General features: G+C 39.8%; 1 protein-coding gene across 2 annotated transcripts in view; it reads left to right on the forward strand.

Moving 5' to 3' along the window:
- The window catches only part of CDH8 (cadherin 8), a 150998-nt gene that overhangs the window by 50567 nt on the left and 80852 nt on the right, over positions 1 to 19579 (forward strand). For both annotated transcript variants that reach the window (XM_041468649.1, XM_041468650.1), the window contains one exon: positions 4742 to 5036. In XM_041468649.1, the coding sequence (XP_041324583.1) occupies positions 4742 to 5036 (295 nt within the window). The remainder of the gene's footprint in view (positions 1 to 4741; positions 5037 to 19579) is intronic.

Here is a 19579-nt window from a genome sequence, read left to right on the forward strand (position 1 = left end):
TTAGGACAGTGCTGGTGTCTGTGAAACATCAGGTGAAAATCAGTGAGGCACCCTTAAAAGAAAAAATTTCAGAGTTAGGACAGGGAAGGATGATGCAAAAATGAAGTTTTAAGGGCAGATGATTCCTTTTCCCTTGAAACAAGTACAGGGTAATTCCCCTTGTAATTACATGAGGATGAATTAATTACTTTCTAACAAACTCAAATAAAAACTTGACTACATAATACTGCCTTCTCTTGCCTTAATTAAAAATGTCCAGGAGCATTTTCATAATGTGTGGATGCTTCCCCACACGAAATATCTCTATATTTATGCTTTTTTTACTGATACAAGGAAATTGGGATTACAGCTCCTCCCACTGATGAGGGATCTATTATGGGCTGTTGTGTATCATGTTGTGCATCAGCACCACACACCTGAGAGGGCTGGAAGTGCCCAATCCTCCTGCAGAGGAAAACCAACAGCTTTCTGCTCACCTGGGCATGGCCCAGCCCCAAGTGCAGGATGCACTCTCCTGATGGTGAACACATGGAATTCTTTGTGCTGAGCAACCTGTTGTTTTGGCTGCCATGGGTTTGCCAGGTAGCTGAGTGAGAGCAGGTGAGACAGCTCCCATCTGCAGAGGAGGCTCGTGAATCTGCTCAGAATTACAAAGGAGCTTCACCCACCTCGCTCCCAGCCTTTGTCCATGCATTAAATCCCTGGCTGCAAATGCAGTTTGGAGCCAAGGACTTGCTAAGGAAACCTTGTTTGAAATATGCTGAACAAAGGGTTATGGAATAGGAAAATTTAATAACAACCCCACACTCCTGGAGTTGTATTTTACTGCAGAATAACACTTTTGCATCTGCAGAATATAGAGGCTCTTAGAATAAATTTAATCTCTGCAGTTTCTCTGGCATGGATTTTAATTATACATATTTGCAATGTATATACATGAAAGACTATAAAAGCATTTTATACCCTTGGATGGTGTGTTGGCAAGACTTTTAGATGTGCATTAGTGAAAACAATGTTAATTTTGCAGCACCCTGTATGTGCTGTTCCTGTTAGTCCTGGCTTCATTGATTACCATCTGTATTATCAGATAGAACAGCAGAGGAATTAATAAAGACTAGAAATTGCTTTAGTCTGAGGGTTCATTTGGAAAGAAGGTAATTTTTTAGGGAAAAAAATGATCTGTGCTGAGGCTATAGGGGAGCTATTAGTAAGGTATTAATACAGGGCATCTGCATCACCATTAAAACTCAGAGCTGGTCCAAAGTAATTCCTGTCTCCATAAATCCAGGCATGAATTGGGTGATGGACTTGCATCTGCTGCTTTAAGAGAGAGAGGTGTGTGGATTTATAGTCCCCCAGGCAGGGCAGTGATGGAGGAAGATGATTTCACTTCCTTTGAAGTCTAATGAAGTGAATCTCACATAATGGGAGTGATTTTACCTCTCTCTGAACAAGATGAGGTTCTCCAGTAAATGTGTGTGTTTGTTTTGGGGTGCTCTCTGGCAGTGGGACATTGGGGCAGATACAGACATTTTCTGTTTCAAGCAGAAATTCCTGTTGCATGTGGATGTTGCTCTGAAAAAGGTCAGCTTTCAAGTATAGGTACAACAAATAAAGCTGCAGATGTGGAAAACAGTTTCTTATTTACATTTGTGAGGCTTTTTGAGCAGAAAGCACTATTCATTTCTCATATTCATTATGCCCTTCTGTCATTCACCTAGATCCTATATAATTACGTGTTTAATGATCTTCACCCTTCACATGAACACAGCTTGCTGAAGCTTGACTCTTGCAGTAAATTATCATTCATGTCTGGTAGGAGAGAGGAAATAATACTTGGGAAAAATGCTGTGCTATCTGACTTAAGATTTCAGTCTGTGATATAACTTTGTAGTAGGTGATGATGACTTCATCTTAAATCTAAACAATAAAATGATTTTGGAGAAGTGGCTCTTCCATAGGTAATTTGTTATTCTATTTTGATATTAGAGTGTAAGGACTTCAAAACCTAGAAAAATTATCTTAATTATTTAAGTCACTTTGGATGCTCCCCACAGATTGTAGTAAATGCCACGTTTATGTTTTTTTTAAATTTATTAAAGAACTTTAAAAAAAGAAAAAAAATTGCCACTATAAATCTTTAGGTAAAAAACTGATCTTCCACTCATCAGACTTAGTTTCAACTTTAATGTTATAAAATGCTCCTATGTCTTGTACTTTGTTTAATGTTTAGCCCTTCACCTTGTAGTGTTTCAAATAGCAATATTTGAATAGCAAATAGCAATTCTTGCTTTTGATACAATGGAATTTAACTTATTAGAGGAAACGATTAATGTTAATCATAGACATTTTTATCATTTTAACTGTTGCTATATCACTAGAACTGCAAAGGTTTTATAGCTCTGCATTAATATCTACCAGAACTGATTTATGAACCATAACTGCTGTTGGATATTATGGGTAAAACCTGAGATTATACAGACAGCCTCTCTTACTTATTAGCAAATAGCATATTCTAGAATGTTTAAGCCTTCTCAAATGTCCATGGGGGATATCTGGTTTATTCTTAAAAGTTCAGATTTTAGCTTTTTATTGTGTGGCTGGGTGAGCTGAGATGTTCCCAGCTCCTCTGCTGAGCTGTGGGTGTCCAGACAATGCTGTGATATTACATCACTCTAACTCAGCTCTGAATATGCTGCCAAAACCTTCATATGCAATGTTAATGCCATATAGATTTTATTCAGGGAGCAAACAGATGCTTAAATTATAAACAATCTGTTTAAAACACAGATTCTGGATTGATCTTTACAGGCTCTGGGGCCCTGAAAACAAGCGTCATAAGGACAATAATCTTAAAGGCAGAAGGAGTCGTGTTAACTTTCTGAGCAGACCAAACTGACACCAACCAAGAGGAGAGGGCAGTGGCTCAGTAAATGGGGCTGATTGTTCTCAAGCAGGAGCTGATGGCAGGTGCAAACAGAAAACCAGATTGAACTTTTGGAAAAGGGACTCAGCTGTCACTTGACATCTCTGTGTACGTTCCTGTGGGCTGGGTAGGAAGAGTGAACTGTTTTGAGTCATACATATTCACAGCTAAAGTGCTCTGAAAAAGTTGTTAAAACAATGGTGGTGTAACAAAATGCTGCCCAGCAAAACGGAGAGGATGAGTTTACACCTCATGTGGCTCGTGGGAGTTGTGCCATTATTGCAGAGCTGGGAATGCACTGGTGGCCAGGATTTTGTGTCTGTAACAAACCAGATCAACAGGGAAATCAGCCCTGGCTGCTGCTGTCCGCTGTGCTCATTGCAACAGACAGAGCTTTGTGTTTCCTGAGCTCTTGAACAGCTGAATTCCTGAACAGATGAGCTGTAAATACAACTGTTTGTGACCAATTGTGGACAGAAGGACCTGCAGAGCCACTTGTGCCATAAGAATCTCCTGTGGTTTGGCTGTAGCTGGTGTTACAAGGCTTTTTTCCACACCTATTTTAATGTCCTAATGCCAGGTCTTATTCTAAACGATGCCGCTGCCTGGCCCTGGCAACCCCTGCTATCAATTGAGAGTAAAATGCATAACCAGCAACAACTTCTGTTGAGCTGTCTGCACAGAATGAGCAAACAGGAAAAAGTCTTTAGTGCTGGTTGTAACTCATACTGCAACCTAAGCAAGTTGTACATATTTCCTTCAGACTGTCTTTTGTGAGGCAGAGAGAAATAATAATAGACACAAGTTACATTTTTAATGATGTTATTCACTTCTTATTGATCATGTTGAGTGTGTTAGACCTAACAGCAAACAGAATTTAAACCCCTATTACTGTGTATTCAAGCTATTATTCTGTATTTTTGATGTGTTGACAGTGATACATATGATCCAACCATTTCACACTCTCACAACTTAAAAATTATTGGAGATAATCTGCTATTCAGTATTTGGCTCTGAGCCTACCAAAAAAAATCAATGGAAGTCCTTTGTCCCCTGGTTTTTAATTAATAAAAACATTAAAAATAATGAATATATTTCTCATACTGCTTCATTTATTATATTTCTCTCTTGTTTTTTGAAATGCCAAATACAAATTTAATACAATATTTTTTTTCCTGCTGGGGCTTTGAAGAGAATGGGAAGATGTGTGTGAGGGTTCTTCTACCAGGGCATGCACTTTTAGAATAAAAATCTTAGAACCTTTTAAGTTCTGCAGATATCTGAGTTGTGATAGAGTTCTTAATTTTTCTGACTGCTGTGACAAGATTCCATAGATGCCAGTGTTCAACCATTTCCATTCACCTGGAAATAAGTTGAAAGTAATAAGTAAAAATAAGAAGTTAGATTAAAACATATGTTATGGTTAACCCTTCCCTCACCCTTTGATCTAATAGGTTAAGGACATTTTGTGCTTGTTCATTTGAGCTGATAATGGTTCTGTAGGCATTTACATTTTAGAATGGGGATTTAAAATATATATAACAGCTGCTTTTTAAATAGAAAGTCTAATTATACCTATGATTGCATCAATTTTTGATTAGTATGCATACAAATCCCTGCTCTCTTGTGTATTCAAGCTGAGCTGTGGATCACTGGTGCTGGGATTGAAGCACAAAGGATCAGCTGACAAAATGTATAGTTAGACCAAAGCAAAAAAAAAAAAAAAAAACCAAAATTCAGTGTGTACATTTTTTTTTTTTTGTTTCTAAAATGCCTTTTTTCTTTTTGTTTTTTTCCCCTTTTTCTCCCTTTTAGCTACACACAGACCTGGACCCTGGCAGCAGCAAAATCAAGTATATTTTGTCAGGAGATGGAGCTGGAACCATCTTTGTGATCAATGACAAGACTGGAGACATCCACGCCATGAAAAGGCTGGACCGGGAGGAGAAGGCTGAGTACACCCTCACAGCCCAGGCAGTGGACAGGGACACAAACCAGCCCCTGGAGCCCCCCTCAGAATTCATCATCAAGGTTCAGGACATCAATGACAACGCTCCCGAGTTTGTAGAGGGCCCCTACCACGCCACGGTGCCAGAAATGTCTGTTGTGGGTACGTATGTGTGAACAGCCCAGCCTCTCCCTGCTCACAGCCTGGGCTGTGCCAGGAGGCTGTTGAGTTGGTGATGAATAATAAGGTATTTATTATGTTGTTAGCATTCATTTGCATATTTTCAAATCTTTTCTTGGCCAAAGCTTTTATCTGCAGCACAATAGTTGAGTCCCTCAGTAGTAAGGAAATGATTAACAGCTGTATTAATGTCTCTTTGTCCAACAACACTTTAATGGGCTAAATTTATATTTCCCTTCTGACACTGCAGTTAGAGAATTGTTATTGAGAAGGATTTATCAAGATTTGCTCCAGCATGATGCTTTAATCCTATTGATATTTTGTTGATGTTTAATTATCTGTTTGTTGTTTTCCTACACTTGCAGGGCATTGATACATACTTATTTGTTTTCCTCTAAGTGCAACTGTAATGAGGCAAAAACATTGAAATGAAAGATGCTGTGTCTGGGAATTGATGGTTAGGCTATAGAGTGGACTTAACCAATTAGCCACAGGATTTGCATGGATGATGGAAGGGAAAAGCAGAGAAAGCTGTGGAAAAAGATGGTGAAAAGGGAAATTAACTGTGTGAAAACAGAAAAGAGAAAGGAGAAGAACATAATCTTCTTAATATATTTTACTTATATTTATTCATTTTGTCAGATTAGTGTGAGTCTATTTCTTCATGGATTAATATATTAGAATCTTTTCTGCATAGTTTGTCCCTGTGTGTGCAAGTGAGCATCCTTACAGAGGCAGATACTGACACTCCGCAGGACACACATCGAGTGCAGCTCATCTTCAGCTGCCACTGAAGCCAAGGGAAGCAAACCCACCAAACCAAGAGAATCCATTTCAGGGCAATACAAGAATTCAGCATAAGCAAAGGCATCAAAATCTGGCCATGAAATGCAGAGGAAATTCTAATGCATTTTAGTGTTAGACTGAGGATAATGTGCTTTTCAGTGATTTGTCTGCATCTGTCAAAGCAAGGTAATTGAAGGAGTGCCAAGGCACTTTGTGGAATGGAGCAACATCCTATCACAAAGTTTCAAAAACACTCTCTCTGGTTTGGAGAGAGTTTATTTAGCTAAAAGGAGGAGGAATGTGAGGAGCCAGAACCATCCTCACTCACAGCACAGAGAGTTCCACCGAGTCATTGTCAAATACAGGTGTGAGTGCTGACTGCATGGTCAAACCTGAGGCTTCACCTTTCAAATCAACTCTGCTCCAACAGATTTTCATGTCTTCATTGTACCAATTTACTTGTACCAAAAATGATATGTGAATTTTTGAGCCTGCATTTGAATTCTTTTATTAAACCATAGCTTTTATATGTTGAGTTACTTTTAATTATACAGCAGCACAAACATAATATGGAGCTGCTTTCAGAAGATATTTCAGCCAAGCTCTAGGTGAGCAAATGACATAATTAAATAAAATGAGAATAGAAAACCAAAACCAAAACAAAACAGTGTGGGAGAAGGAGGAAGGAAAATTGAATGCTCTCACTCCTTATGTAAATGGGATTTATGTAGTATTCTAGGAGAAGAAAAGAGAAAGATATATGCAAGAAAAGAAAATATGGTTTCTGATCACAAATCCTATATAAAAATAATTTATACTGTACATATTTATAATTTGTGATAAAGACATGTCCCCTATGCAAGCATTATTCACTGTAAAGAGAGGGGAAAAAAAAAAAAAAACAACCAAAACTGAAAACTTTGAGAGAAAACTAATCAGGAGATGAAGAAAAATCTAATAAATTGTTAACATGAGATTTAAAAGATGGTAAATGCAATGAGAGTAAGGGAATAAGAGAGAATAAAAGATGAAATATTAGTGGAAGAGAGGTAAAGTAAGAATGGAGAAAAAGTGAAAGAAGAGGGGAAATTGTGAAGAAAAGTAATGAGAGATGAATTATAAGTTAAAACTTCATCTAGGAAAACTATTATAGAGGATTGTAGCAGAAATGTCCAATGGCTGGATGTAGTTTAGGGAATAGCAAAAGGAGCTGGCTCCATAGGAAAACGTTTCATCTGTTCCCCAAGCGTGTTGGGAAAAGAGAGACGCTGAACTGCCTCTGAAATTACAAAGTTTCACTTTCTTATGCTTTGTTAGGCTGCATGAAAGAGTTTTGTCCAGAAGCAAGTGTGTTCTAACAACAGAAATGGTTGTCACCATTACTAAAACCACATATGTGTTAGAGATTTGCAATAGATGGTCTGACAGGTCTGGGCTTTATTACTCAGAGAGTTTAGCACATTTACCCTTCAGGATCCCGGGCCCTTCCAGGTGTTTTACAGGACATTCCTAGGGGTGCAGGTTTCCAAGCTGCTGCTCTACAGAAGCACCGACGTGCACTCCTGCTCTTTTGTTGAGAAACAAAATCTATTTCTCTGCTGTTGCTTCAAAACTCAGAGAATGTTCCTGATTGCATTACATGGGACATGAGTGAGTGTGAAGTCTCTGAAGTAGAGGCAGTGGAGTCTGTCTTAATCTCTGATGGAACCAAATGTCAAGGCTGGAAAGTGGAATGTGAGGGTGTTACCCTTCATTAATGTTGCTGTTCCTATTTCCTTCTGCTTGCTTCTTTTCACCCACAAGTAGCAACATCAAGAGATGAAGGAAAAGATTCTCTGTAAATTATTTCAGGTTTTTAAAAGTTTTTTTTAGTCCTCTTAAAATTAGATTATCTCTTCTGTAATGTTTACCAAAAAATTGTCTTCTTTCAGAGTTCAAGGAATTTTTACTTTCCCCCTGCTAAGAGTATTTCACTTCCATTATCCACTTACTTAATTCCCTTAAAGAGATCTCCACCCACTGCCAATTTCTTGCCTTGACTTTTGTACAACACAGGCATCACTAGGCAGTGTTCTTACTCAGGATAAAACAAAGTTCTGCTGAACCTTTTCTTTCCTCAAAATGCTTATATCAATTTTCTGCTCTGAAACAGAAGAGGAACTCATATGCTCTCTATATATAGTGCTTATGTAATAAGGATGCAGTACAAGGCACTTTATTTTTGGGCCTCAGGGGAAGGCAATGCATGAAATACAGATGAAGGCTTTAACCTTTCATTGTTCTAAGGCTCTAACACGATGCAGTTTTCTAATAGGTGCCTTAGACCTGGTCTTATGTTCCTGGCTAGAGGAGATGTAATATAGGAATGTCAGGGGTTATTTTGACTATCTAGAACTGGAATGAAACACTGTGGGGATGTGAAAACCGGCTTCAAACTGACAGAGAGCAGGTTTAGATTAGAGATGAGGAAGGAATTGTTCCCTGGCAGGGTGGGCAGGCCCTGGCACAGGGTGCCCAGAGCAGCTGTGGCTGCCCCTGGATCCCTGGCAGTGCCCAAGGCCAGGTTGGACACTGGGGCTGGGGCAGTGCAAGGTGTCCCTGCCATGGCAGGGGTGCCACTGGATGGGCTTTAGGGCCCCTTCCAGCCCACTTCTGGGATTCTGTCCCTACCTGCAGTGTGTGGCAGCCCACGTGGGGCTCCGTGTGTGTGCCAGTGTCCAAGAGCCGCACGTGGCCACAGCGTCCCCTGCTTGGTTTTTATTCTGTGTTTCGGTGCTCTCTGGAAAATCCTGCTTCCCTGCTGAAACAAAAGGATTTGCATGGCTCTCTTCCCACTCCTGGTGCAAAGAGGATCAGTGTTACCCGGAGCTCTCTCTGGGAGGAGTGCTGCTCACTTCTCAGCTGTCTGTGCAGAACACACTCCCACACACGCGCTCGCTGCCGGCCGCGTCACTGCGCTCAGAGTTATTCTGAAATCATTTATTTCTCTCTTTGAGTAAAGACATTCCAGAAAAATAAAGTTTTGAAAACTAAATTGAATTTTTTTACTGTAATTCCCACATAATCTACCATAGTAAACCCTGCTCCCCACCTCCTAAAATGATGAATTTGCTCGTGAAAGCTAATAGTGTATATGGAGAATATGTTCTTTGCTGAAACTGTGCACTTTAATCTTTTAATTATGATATTAATTTTCTTGAAGAATTAAAGATCAAAATGTGAAATCTGTGGAATTACGTCGTTATGGCAAGTATTACAAATAGGAAATAATTTAATTTTTTCTGTAAATCTTGTTTAATCACTTTTAAACATAAAAGGACACACTGGGGTAGAAACTCAGTTAAAACCTTAAAAAAAAAAAAAAAAAAAAGGATTTATCTGTGCTTCTCGGAGTAAGAACCTCAAGACTCTATTTTTTTCCCTCCCCATTTGTCTGTGAGCTCTGTATCTATGCCTGCAACGAAGACAGAATATTATGTAAATGAGTGAGCAAGCTTAGAAGATCCATAAGGGTAATTGGAATGAGTTCTGTAGCTTATTTAAAGAAAAAAGAAAAAAAAAGAGGAAAAAACCACCCCACACCTTCCCTTGAGCGTGTTCCGTTTCTGTGTTACCTTCTTAGCTATACACAGATTCACAAATTCCCCAAAACACGTGCAGAGGTGGTAATGGGAGCCAAAGTGGATATTGTCTCCTGACAGCAGAGTTTTGGATTCCCTTTTTTCAAGAGAGGGATGAGGAGTGAAATCTCTTGATTTCGCTCTCAGCGAAGCCGGGAGTGTTTAGACAGCGAGTGTCATGTTGAAAGACAGGAGACGACTGAAGCACAGTGACAAACGTGTTGGTGAAATAAAAAAGGACACAGATGGAAAAAGAACAAAAGCCATAAGGGAAGAGAATTCTCTCATAGTTTGCCTGAATTAAGGTAAACAGGAAAACTTTAATAATTTCCAAATATTCAGGCTTCTTCTGACAGTCATAAAAAAAATAGACGCAGTGGCATTCAGTCTGACATTGCTCTAGAAATGCTTTTGCCTTTGCCACTTGAAAATAGTAACAATATGAAAAAGCTTAGAATAATAATACTTTTGTCCTTAAATGCTTCCATGAAAGGTCTTTACTGGAAAAGGTTTAGGCTTTCAGTTGAGTCAGAATATCAATTTTGGCACAAGCACATCTCCTCAGGAATGTTTTCCCTTGATTCAAGGTTTGCCCCTGATTACACCACTGCAGATAAGAAACTCTATCATCTTTAAGTAGAGCAGTGTTCTTTAGTCCAGCCAGGTGTATTAGGACCTCTCTAGTGCAGCTTTGTTTTCCAGTTCTCCCAAAGATATTTATTCTCTTCCACTTACAAATTTTTTGCAGAAGGACAAAATCTGCCCCATATGAAATCAACATCAACATGAATAGTGATAAAATAACTTGACAAATCAGAAAGTTGTGATAAAAACCTGACCTGAAATGTCATCAAGATCAACCACACTGTCTTGCTGGGGTTTTTATCATTGATTTTTAAGGCAGTGAGCATGACTGTTAAATCAATGATAGTTTGTCACAAAATTGTGGAGTAAGGGGTCAAGTAGACATTAGCCCAAAGGGTAAATGCAAAGGCAGTGCAAAAGCTAAGGGAAAAAACCAGCAGATGTTGTCAAATATGGCAACAGTGTAACAGCTGTTAAAAAATAAGTACATTTTCATGTTGTCTTGTTCCTCTTGTGCATAATCACACACAGGAGCTGTGGCGCCAAGGAGTTTTATGTGAGATTTCTTTGATGAGTGTGTGTGTGTGTGTGTGTTTAAAATGATCACACACAACCTTCAGGAAGGGCTCAGGACATTCAGCACAGGGCTGGCTGGCTGTTCCTTAACCTGACTGGCTGTTGAGCCTTGAGAAAACACAGTTCTGAGCACCTGCTGCTATTTTTGTACTTTTGTGCTTTTATTTCTCATGAGGTCTGACCAAAAATGTCATTATCTTTCTTACTGTCCTTACGTGCTCATTATGAGCTCAAGGACAATGATGAAATTAATATTCTTTAGGGGTTTATAGGCTGATCCTTTAGTTATCCCCCTCTATATTGTCCTATTGTGCTAAACCAGTTAATTGACAATACAGAATTACCAAAATCTGTGGGATTGCTCCAAGTAGTTTGTGCCAATGGCAGGAAGTACTTGAGTGTTGAAGTTCTAAAGGCACTGTCTGGTCCTTAGGAGCAAGACCTAACTTTCCTGTGCAAGGTGTGGAACTACTGATGTGTGCTGGTTTCTGAGACAAACACTGCCTTTCTTCCTCTCCATTCACTGGCAGCAATTTGTCACAAATTGTCCATTTTTTGCACACATGCATTCCCTTGGCACGAAGGAAAGTTGTGCAGATGACACATAGAGAAGATAAACTCTGCAGAAAAAATCTGCTGGGATCAGAACTGAGGACATAGTTCCTTATGGAATTCTTCCAAATAGAGAAATTCATCTTTCAATGATGTTCCAGTTCTGGGATGAGGACAGACAGAGCTGTCACATGTTGATAGTGCGATGGCAGAGCAGAGAAAATTTTGGCAGTCTTAGGTGAATGTCCTGTGTGCCTACAAGAATCCATCCTACTGTGGTTCTTCCTCTTGACTCCTAGTCACAAACATCTTGTGCTTGTTGCAGATATTCTGCTTCTGAAATCCTTTGTGGTCGCCTCCATTTGTACATATCAAATGCGTCATCATGTTTGTGTTCTGTGACTGTGTGAAAATAAGTCTCTGACTCAGGTTTCTGATGCATTCTCTTCTGGTTACAAGTTTAAATCTATTCTCAGCATGGATTTTTCACAATTTCCAGAAATGTAAAATTTTGAAGGGGAAAAAAAATGCTTCAAAGAGTGATATGGTTTGGTTTTGCAGGCTTTGAAGTTGTGTTATCTCATTTTTCTAAGCAGCTTGGCTGGTGACATGAATCCATTTGCTGGCCAGGGGATGATGCCTAAGTAGAAAACAGAGGGATGAGAGGAAGTGGAGCAGCACAGGTTCCTGCCAGACTGATGCTCTGTGAAATGCCACAGAACTGGTCTGGAGCATAATCTCACCTTTTTCCATCACAGAAAATATAGACAAGGTCTCACCACAAAAGGTAGAAAGTTCTGGGTCAGAAAATTAAGTTCAGCATGGTAATATTTTCACAGAAACTTTGATTACTGTAATTTCTATTCTTCTGCTAGCACGAAGACTTGGCTTTGAAACATCAGGGACCAATACTCCTGAAATTCTTCATTCAGTGGCCTGTGTTAGACATCTCTCTGACGGACACACTTGATATTTGCCAAAATGAGATGCAATTCAGAATCCTTTTTTTTTTTTTTCTCTGGCACTGGTCTTTCCCCACCCTGCCCTGAGCTGACATCTCTGTCTTTGGTTAAGTGCTGAATCTGCAGCTCTTGTTTTTCTGTGAGAACAGCTCACCACTGCCTGTGGAGCTGCTGTCAGCAGGGCTTCCTGGGGAGCCAGCCCCGGAGCTGCTGGGCAGCTGATTCAGCTGTGCCCCTCCTGGGGCCCAGAAGGGTCTGCTGCCATTTGCTGGCCCTGCAGTGGCCTGGGGGGACAATATTTCAGACCCTGCTTCTGCACCCTGGGTTACAGCTGCTGGCACTCCAGGCTTCACTCTCCAAACAAAGCCAGCAGAGCATCAAATCTGTGAGATTATATCAGCCACTTTCTGTTCTCACCACACAAAGTCATAAATGGAAGAATTTCTGCAGTAAACAGCCGAGGCTGCTTTATTATTTATTTCTATTTTTTTTTTTTTTTTTACAATACACCTGAGCATAACCTGAAACTTCCATTGGAATCAACAAGACTTACAGTACCTTTTTTTTTCTGCTTGATAATACAGTGTACAGTGATCATCCAATTTTACTGCCTTTGCCTGGGGACCTCGCAGAATGAATGCTGATGAAATAGTCAATTGATTAGAGACAAGCAGTCTTTCAAAAAGTCCTGAACAGAAGAGGAGCTATTTCCCACTTCTCTCACAAATATCAATTAATATTCTATAGTGAGGGTGATATCTAAAGGGAGAATTTAAAAAATAGCATGAAAAGAAAACATAATTCTTTAAGCCAAACATAAAATATATTTTACCCTTCTGCTGTTGCCTGTGATGTTTCAAACCATGTAGTAATCCTAACAAACAGCCACCCAGGGGAATTTGCAAAGGAATACCTGCAGGCTCTCTAATGGCACCATCTCATAAGTTGTAGCAAGAAAGAACTGCCAGCCTTAAAACTGAAAAGGAAGAAGGTCCCTTCTTGTTAGATCCACGCAGGTAAACCCAGGTAGCATCAGCCAGGATAATTGCCAGGGAGGAATCCATATCCCTAAATCTGAATATGTATTTCCGTTGTAAACTATTTCTGATTCCAAAATGTTACGTTAAAGAGGCAGCATCAGGGTTCCAAAACAATTAGTTTATGCAGACAAGAAATGGTGGAATATGCAGTTGATTAGATTTCCCGGGCACGCTTCCCCCAGCCTCATTATACAGCTGTGAGGTGCGGGGCTGCCAGCTCGCTCCGCTCCCTGCATGCTCGCACAGCCTCTTTCTCCAGGCATAGCCAGCTCCTCTCGTACTTCTGCAGTCACACATTTGCATACAATATGTTTTTCCCATTTCCCTCACATGATAAGAAGCCCTTCAAACGGCACACGAGCAATGTGCACAAACATTGTTGTGTTACATGCGGCAGGTCATGCATTTGTGCAGAGGTTTTGACTCAAGCATGTGCTGCATGGCATTAACATTCTTTCAAGGTTTAATTAGCCTCCTAAAGCATCTACTCCAGCATTGAGAAATGTGTAACATTTGGGAGAAACAGTCTGGACACCTCTTCTGCTTATGGAGCTAAACATCACTTAGTGTATCAAAGGAATGAAAGGATTATTTTTCTGTTGGAACCAAGAAACAGCTCCTTGCATTTTCCTGCATGGTACTTAATAATAATTTATTATGGACCAAGCTGTTAGATTTTTCCAGATTCTTTCATTGAGCCAGATTTTTAGGTGCTAAAACCTTTGGTTTAGATTACCAATTCTTTAGGGCAGCATCTGCCATTTCATATAGGTCTGTAAAGTACTGAAAAATCTCTCTGTGCATTTCAGTGAGATTACAGTCAACTACTTATATAAAACAAAGTGGCAAAATAAGCAAGTAATGTTTTGTCACTCATGCTTAATATCAAAACCAAAAATTAACTGTATCAGTGGCAGTTTATTTCAGAAAGTGTTTACAGGTGTCTATATGAGTATGTAAGTGCACACAGGTGTTTAGACAGAGATATATACAAGAGGAAAGGACCTTAAAGTGCTCTAGAGGAGCACTCATGTTGGACACCAGGAGGAATTTCCCCACGGAAAGGCTGCTCAGGCCTTGGCAGGGGCTGCCCAGGGAGCTTTGGAGTGCCCATCCCTGCAGGTGTCCCAGGAAGGGCTGGAGGTGGCACTCAGGGCTGGGGACAAGGTGGGCATCGGGCACAGCTGGGACTCCATGGGCTGGGAGGGATTTTCCAACCTTAATGGTTCTATGATTCTGGGATTCTACGATGAAATTTAATGTAAACAAACCAGAAATTCTTGCAAGGTTCTCCTTGTCCTGTTTGGTGGAGTGTCAGCTCCACATGCTTGCAGTTCCTGGAGGGCTGGAATGAGAGCCTGGGGTGGCCTGTGTTGGGTACAGCCATAAAAGAGAGGAATCACAGGACTGAAGTTTAGTCATTCACATTAGCTGGCCAATTCCATTTCTTTTCCTCTCCAGTCAGCCAAAAAAGGAGGATTCCAGGAGAAGATGATTCTGTCTTCCTCCCTCAGGTAGAGCAGGCAGCTGGTGCAGCAAGATATCTAATTTAGCCAGTTGAGCCTAAAACTGAGTTGTGTGAATAACCCTCTTTTCCTTCTTCCTTACCTTAATCATCATAAACAAGATCATGACAGCATCACACTATTTCACTACTTAGAGTCAAATAAATTACAGCTGGGAAAGACAAATTACCCTATTAGTTAATCTTCCTGTCTTTCTAGGGTTTTCCCTTAGAATACATTATTCCAGCATCCTGTGCAAGAGAGTGAACTCTTCACTGAGGAAGATTCTGTTATTTCCCTTGGGAAGCTATTCCTCCTTGTGCAATTTCTCATTTTTGTTGTTGTTTTCCTCTTTGCAGAAGATAAAGAGAAGTCTTGTATCTGGGTATTTATGTGGTTCTCGTCACCAACATACCTGTATTACACCTGTACCATACACAAATTTTCTTTCTCATTTCTGCCTCTAGAAATGATTGCATATTGGATTCTGCCATGGAAACAGCAGAATGCATGCTGGCCTTCCTGTTTCTCCAGCATGGCAAGCACAAGTTGCCCATTTTTCCCTCAGTGGAGTGCTCTGACCTGTATCTTTATGCTTTACCTCTGCTCAGGATGTCATCTATTGCCTCATTCATGTTCATTAATGGTCTACTGGACACTTAAAACCAGAATTTTTTATTTTTTCATGCTTTCCTCTAAGTATGGGAAGATGTGAAACACTCCTCCAAGCCCTCTGTCATCTGTCCCCAAAGCAGTCCTTGACATTTCCTTGGTTCTGAGGTCCTATGGGCTCTGTAGGTCAGGCAGCAGCAGCACCACGTGCTGGCAGCATTGCTTCCAGGGGGATTTACATCCTCTCCTCACAGAATCATGATATCGTGGAATTCCTGGCTTGGGAAGGAACCTCAAGGATCATCAAGTCCAACAAGCTCCTTGTCTCTCCTCGGTTTGTGTTTGTCTTTCCTGGTGCTTGGCTCTGGGGGTCTCTGGGGTAGAACCTTCCTGCCCTGTGCGACCTGATCCACACATTGGACCCCCAGAGCTTTGGCAGTGAAGTAGCTGTTAATAATAATAATAATAAAAATAAAATTACATTCAAATATGGCTGCAGAAGGTAAGGCTGAAATAATAACATGTGATCTGCGAAAGAACCCTTAAACACTCGTGCAACATTCCCACAATTTGTGTGTGTATGTATTTATATATCTGCATGAACACCAAGATATGCAATGATATTTTATGTGGGTAATTTGCATATGTTAACAAGTTCTGTAGTGCTTTAAGCAGATTCCTATTTCATATACATTTTCTTTATTTGGTTAGTGAAACCTCTAATTCATAGATTTTGTGTTTAGAAAGGGTCTCATGCAATAAAGCAGGATGGTAAGGCTTAAAACTATGTTTTTGCATTTTAAAAAATGAGCAACAATGGAAAACAAATAAGAATAAGTTCCTTCAGCTTCGAGGCAGTCATAATTTACATGTCAAGAAGTTATGCAGGTTTTTATGAGATTATTGCAGTTTTATTCAATAAAAAATTGTTACCATGACAACAACTGTCATGCTACCTGTGAGATTATAGCAAAGAAGGACAGTGAAGAAAAGGCTTCATTTGGAAAGAATTCTTATCTGACCTGCTGGCTACAAACAATGCTTTGTGTGACCACCCCTGGCTGCAGGGCTTCCATCAGCCCAACTCCAAAGCCAGCTGAAGGATTGAAGCTTAGGATGTTCTTAGGGAAACAAAAGAGTTGGCAAATAATGGTGAGGCTTTGTCATGCAAATCCTCTCCTAATACTCCATCAGGCTGGTAATCAGATCTTCAGAATGAAATGGAAAATTCACCCTGTCAAGATTTGGGAAGATTAGGCGAAAAAGAGTAAAGGAGACCGAAAAGGGCACCAGGAAAGGAAAAAAAAAAAATTAAAAAAGAAACAAAATCCCCAGAAGTCCTTGGGAAGATGAGACAACATGGTCCCACCAGGTTTCATTATGGTCATGTTATTTATTTTTACCAGCCATTACAATCATTCAACGAAATGGTTGTTCACTGAATATGGATTCATGTAAATTCTTGGCACCAACTATGCATTACCTCCTCTAGAACATTCAAATTTGATTTTTTGGATTTTTTTCCCCCAGTACGCACATTTCACTGCCACACTAAAAGAATTTGCTTTCCTACTCCCTGTGGCAGCTTATGCATTTTTCTTTCTGACTAATGTGCAGAATCTGTACCCTGACTTGCACATAAAAACACAGCCAAAACAACAGAAAAGCACTAGCTGGGCACACACATCTTATTTTTTATGATGGTTTTTAATCTTAGTTTGCCAGCAAACACAGGTTTTCTCACCTAGCCATATAAAAACAGTCCTGTTGTTAATTGTCTCTCTGATTGCTGGCCTGTTGTAAAGACAGAGTAAAACAACCTGACACTGACAGAGTAAAACAATCAGCAATAGCTAATGGTTAAAGCATATTAGAAGTGGTCATTAATTAAAATCTGTTGAATCTCTGTGCAGTCTATATTTATGGTGGGTAAATCCATATTTAAGAGTCATTAGCATTGCAAAAGTGTACCTGAGGGAAAAACACACAAAGTTTTTTAACAGAATATCTTAAAATTTGCCTCATAGCTCAAGAAAAAAAGATTTTGGTTTACCTAAGGCAACATTAGGTACATAAAGCAAAAAGAAACAGTGATTATGTTGTTGGGCCAGATTATATAAAACCTCAATATTATTGTAATTAGGACAACAGTGGCTTGGACTACAATAGTGGCTTTCTTATAAAAATGGCACCATTTCAAATTTATAGTCTCTGGCTAAATGAGTTTGTTGTAGCATTGACAAAGCAACAAACACAAGCCAAATGCAGTCAAAATTAAACACAAACAGAAACCTTAGCAGTTTATTTGCTGAGCAGAACCTAGAATGTTGTTTTTCCAAAAGCACTTAGTTAATAAATGCCCTTCCCTGCATTCTTACAGCTTTTTCAATGCAAAATTTTTATCTTTAAAACTTTAAGCACATTATGCTTGTAAAAAATATTTATGTACATGTAGTTTATAACTGCAGTGTCAGTAATGGAGTAAAATCCTGCTTAAATTTTGGTAATCCAAAGCTTGAACAGTTCTGGTGTGGAGGTTGGCTAAAAAACAGCCATGGTGACTGAAAGTTCCTTTTTTCTGCATTGCTTTTCACCATCAGGAATCTCTCAGTTCTCCAAACCTTATTTTTGCACAGGTTCTGTCACCTGTGGTAGTGGGATTGGTGAACTCTCAGCACATTGCAGGGGAGCCAGGGCAGCACTGACTTAGCAACATCACCTGCAGCTGTAGAGGGCACGGGGTTTGTTCCTAAATATGCTGGTTATTGCCAGTGTGAACAACATAAGTGGTGTGTTTCACACCTGCAGAAAATTTGACTCAAGGCATAAAGCAAAAAAAAAAAAAAAAAAAAATCAAATTAAAGGTGATAAAATTTAAACTATGCCAAAGCTTTGCTAATTTCAACAGTGGAAGCAATTTCTTTAATTTCTGTTTCATGATCGCTCACATCTTCCCTAAACAATTTTCATCAGTAAGATTGTTGGGAGCAAATTACTGGATTTGACAGGCCTAGAAGTGTGTGATGGTTGGAAATGAAGTGCTGAGTGGCAGAAACTGGCTGGGGAAGAAATGGATTTCTAGGAGGCAGGAGAGTATTTCAGTTGTTCATTCCCTTCATTAATTTTATTAGGTGAGGTTATGATCAAACTTCAAGTGACCTGTAAGGGAAAGAAAAAGAAGATTATGCCTTTCCCCCTGCCTTATGTGTACTGTAACTGGAAATACTGACACACATATTACCCATGTATTTTTAATACATTTATAAACTTCAGTTCAACTTGGGGTCTCAATAAGTGATTGAATTTTTTTATATCACAAGAAGAAAACCTTGGTAGCTTAGCATCAGGATTGGAAGCAGTGTTAGACACGGATTAACTCTTTTTATTAGGGTGTATTCAACTTTAGTATCTAATGAGCTCTTAGTGCTTATCAAAGAATCAGCACATCCCTTCAAGTCTGGAAATCTTGAAATAAATATCTATAGAAAGTCTTCAGGAATCCTCAAGTGAAGTAAGATAAGAATAGAAATTATATATCAAATCTTTCTAAACAAGCAATGTAATTATTTCTGAAGGCCTTTGAAATGAGAGCCAGCTAGGAAAATCAAACACAATCTCCAAGAAGTCAACAGTTTTATTTCTTTATTTTCCTTTGTATATAAAATATATAATGGAAACAAAATGAAACAGTCTCGATAAAATACTCCAACTAAAATTTTCACTTTGTGATGAGCCTTATCTTTTTCCATCCTTGTCCCACTGTATGATGTTCTACACAAACCTCTTCTGTCTTAGGAGATTACAAACCACCAGTTTTATGATAGCAGCCACAGAAATGAGCACATCACCTGCTACATCAGCCTGAATCCAGCTGAAGGAAGCTCTGAGCCTGCATTCATGGCTGGTGTCACCCTGCGACAGCAGCCCTGGGCTGCAGGGAGCCTGGGGGATATGCTGGGATGTGCTGGGATGTGCTGGGATATGCTGGGATGTGCTGGGATATGCTGGGATGGGCTGGGATATGCTGGGATGGTGGGGCTCAGCTCCAGAGAGGGGAGTACAGCTGGGCTGAGGGATGGTTGTGTGCGGGAACAGCAGAAAGAGCCCTGCTAATGGGTGTGAGTACAAAAGGTGAACCAACAGAACTTTAGTGGGGAAATGATGGCTCGGGTTTAGCTTTTATATTTTTCAGGTTCTGTGCTGCTTTAGTGTGTAACTCTGAGTTTCATATTAGGGGATGGTGAGCTCTCTTCACAAAGCAGGGAGACAAAACAATTCCTGCTCTAG

This window comes from Pyrgilauda ruficollis, unplaced genomic scaffold, assembly GCF_017590135.1.
Source record: "Pyrgilauda ruficollis isolate IOZ18807 unplaced genomic scaffold, ASM1759013v1 scaffold223, whole genome shotgun sequence".
Lineage (NCBI taxonomy): Eukaryota > Metazoa > Chordata > Aves > Passeriformes > Passeridae > Pyrgilauda > Pyrgilauda ruficollis.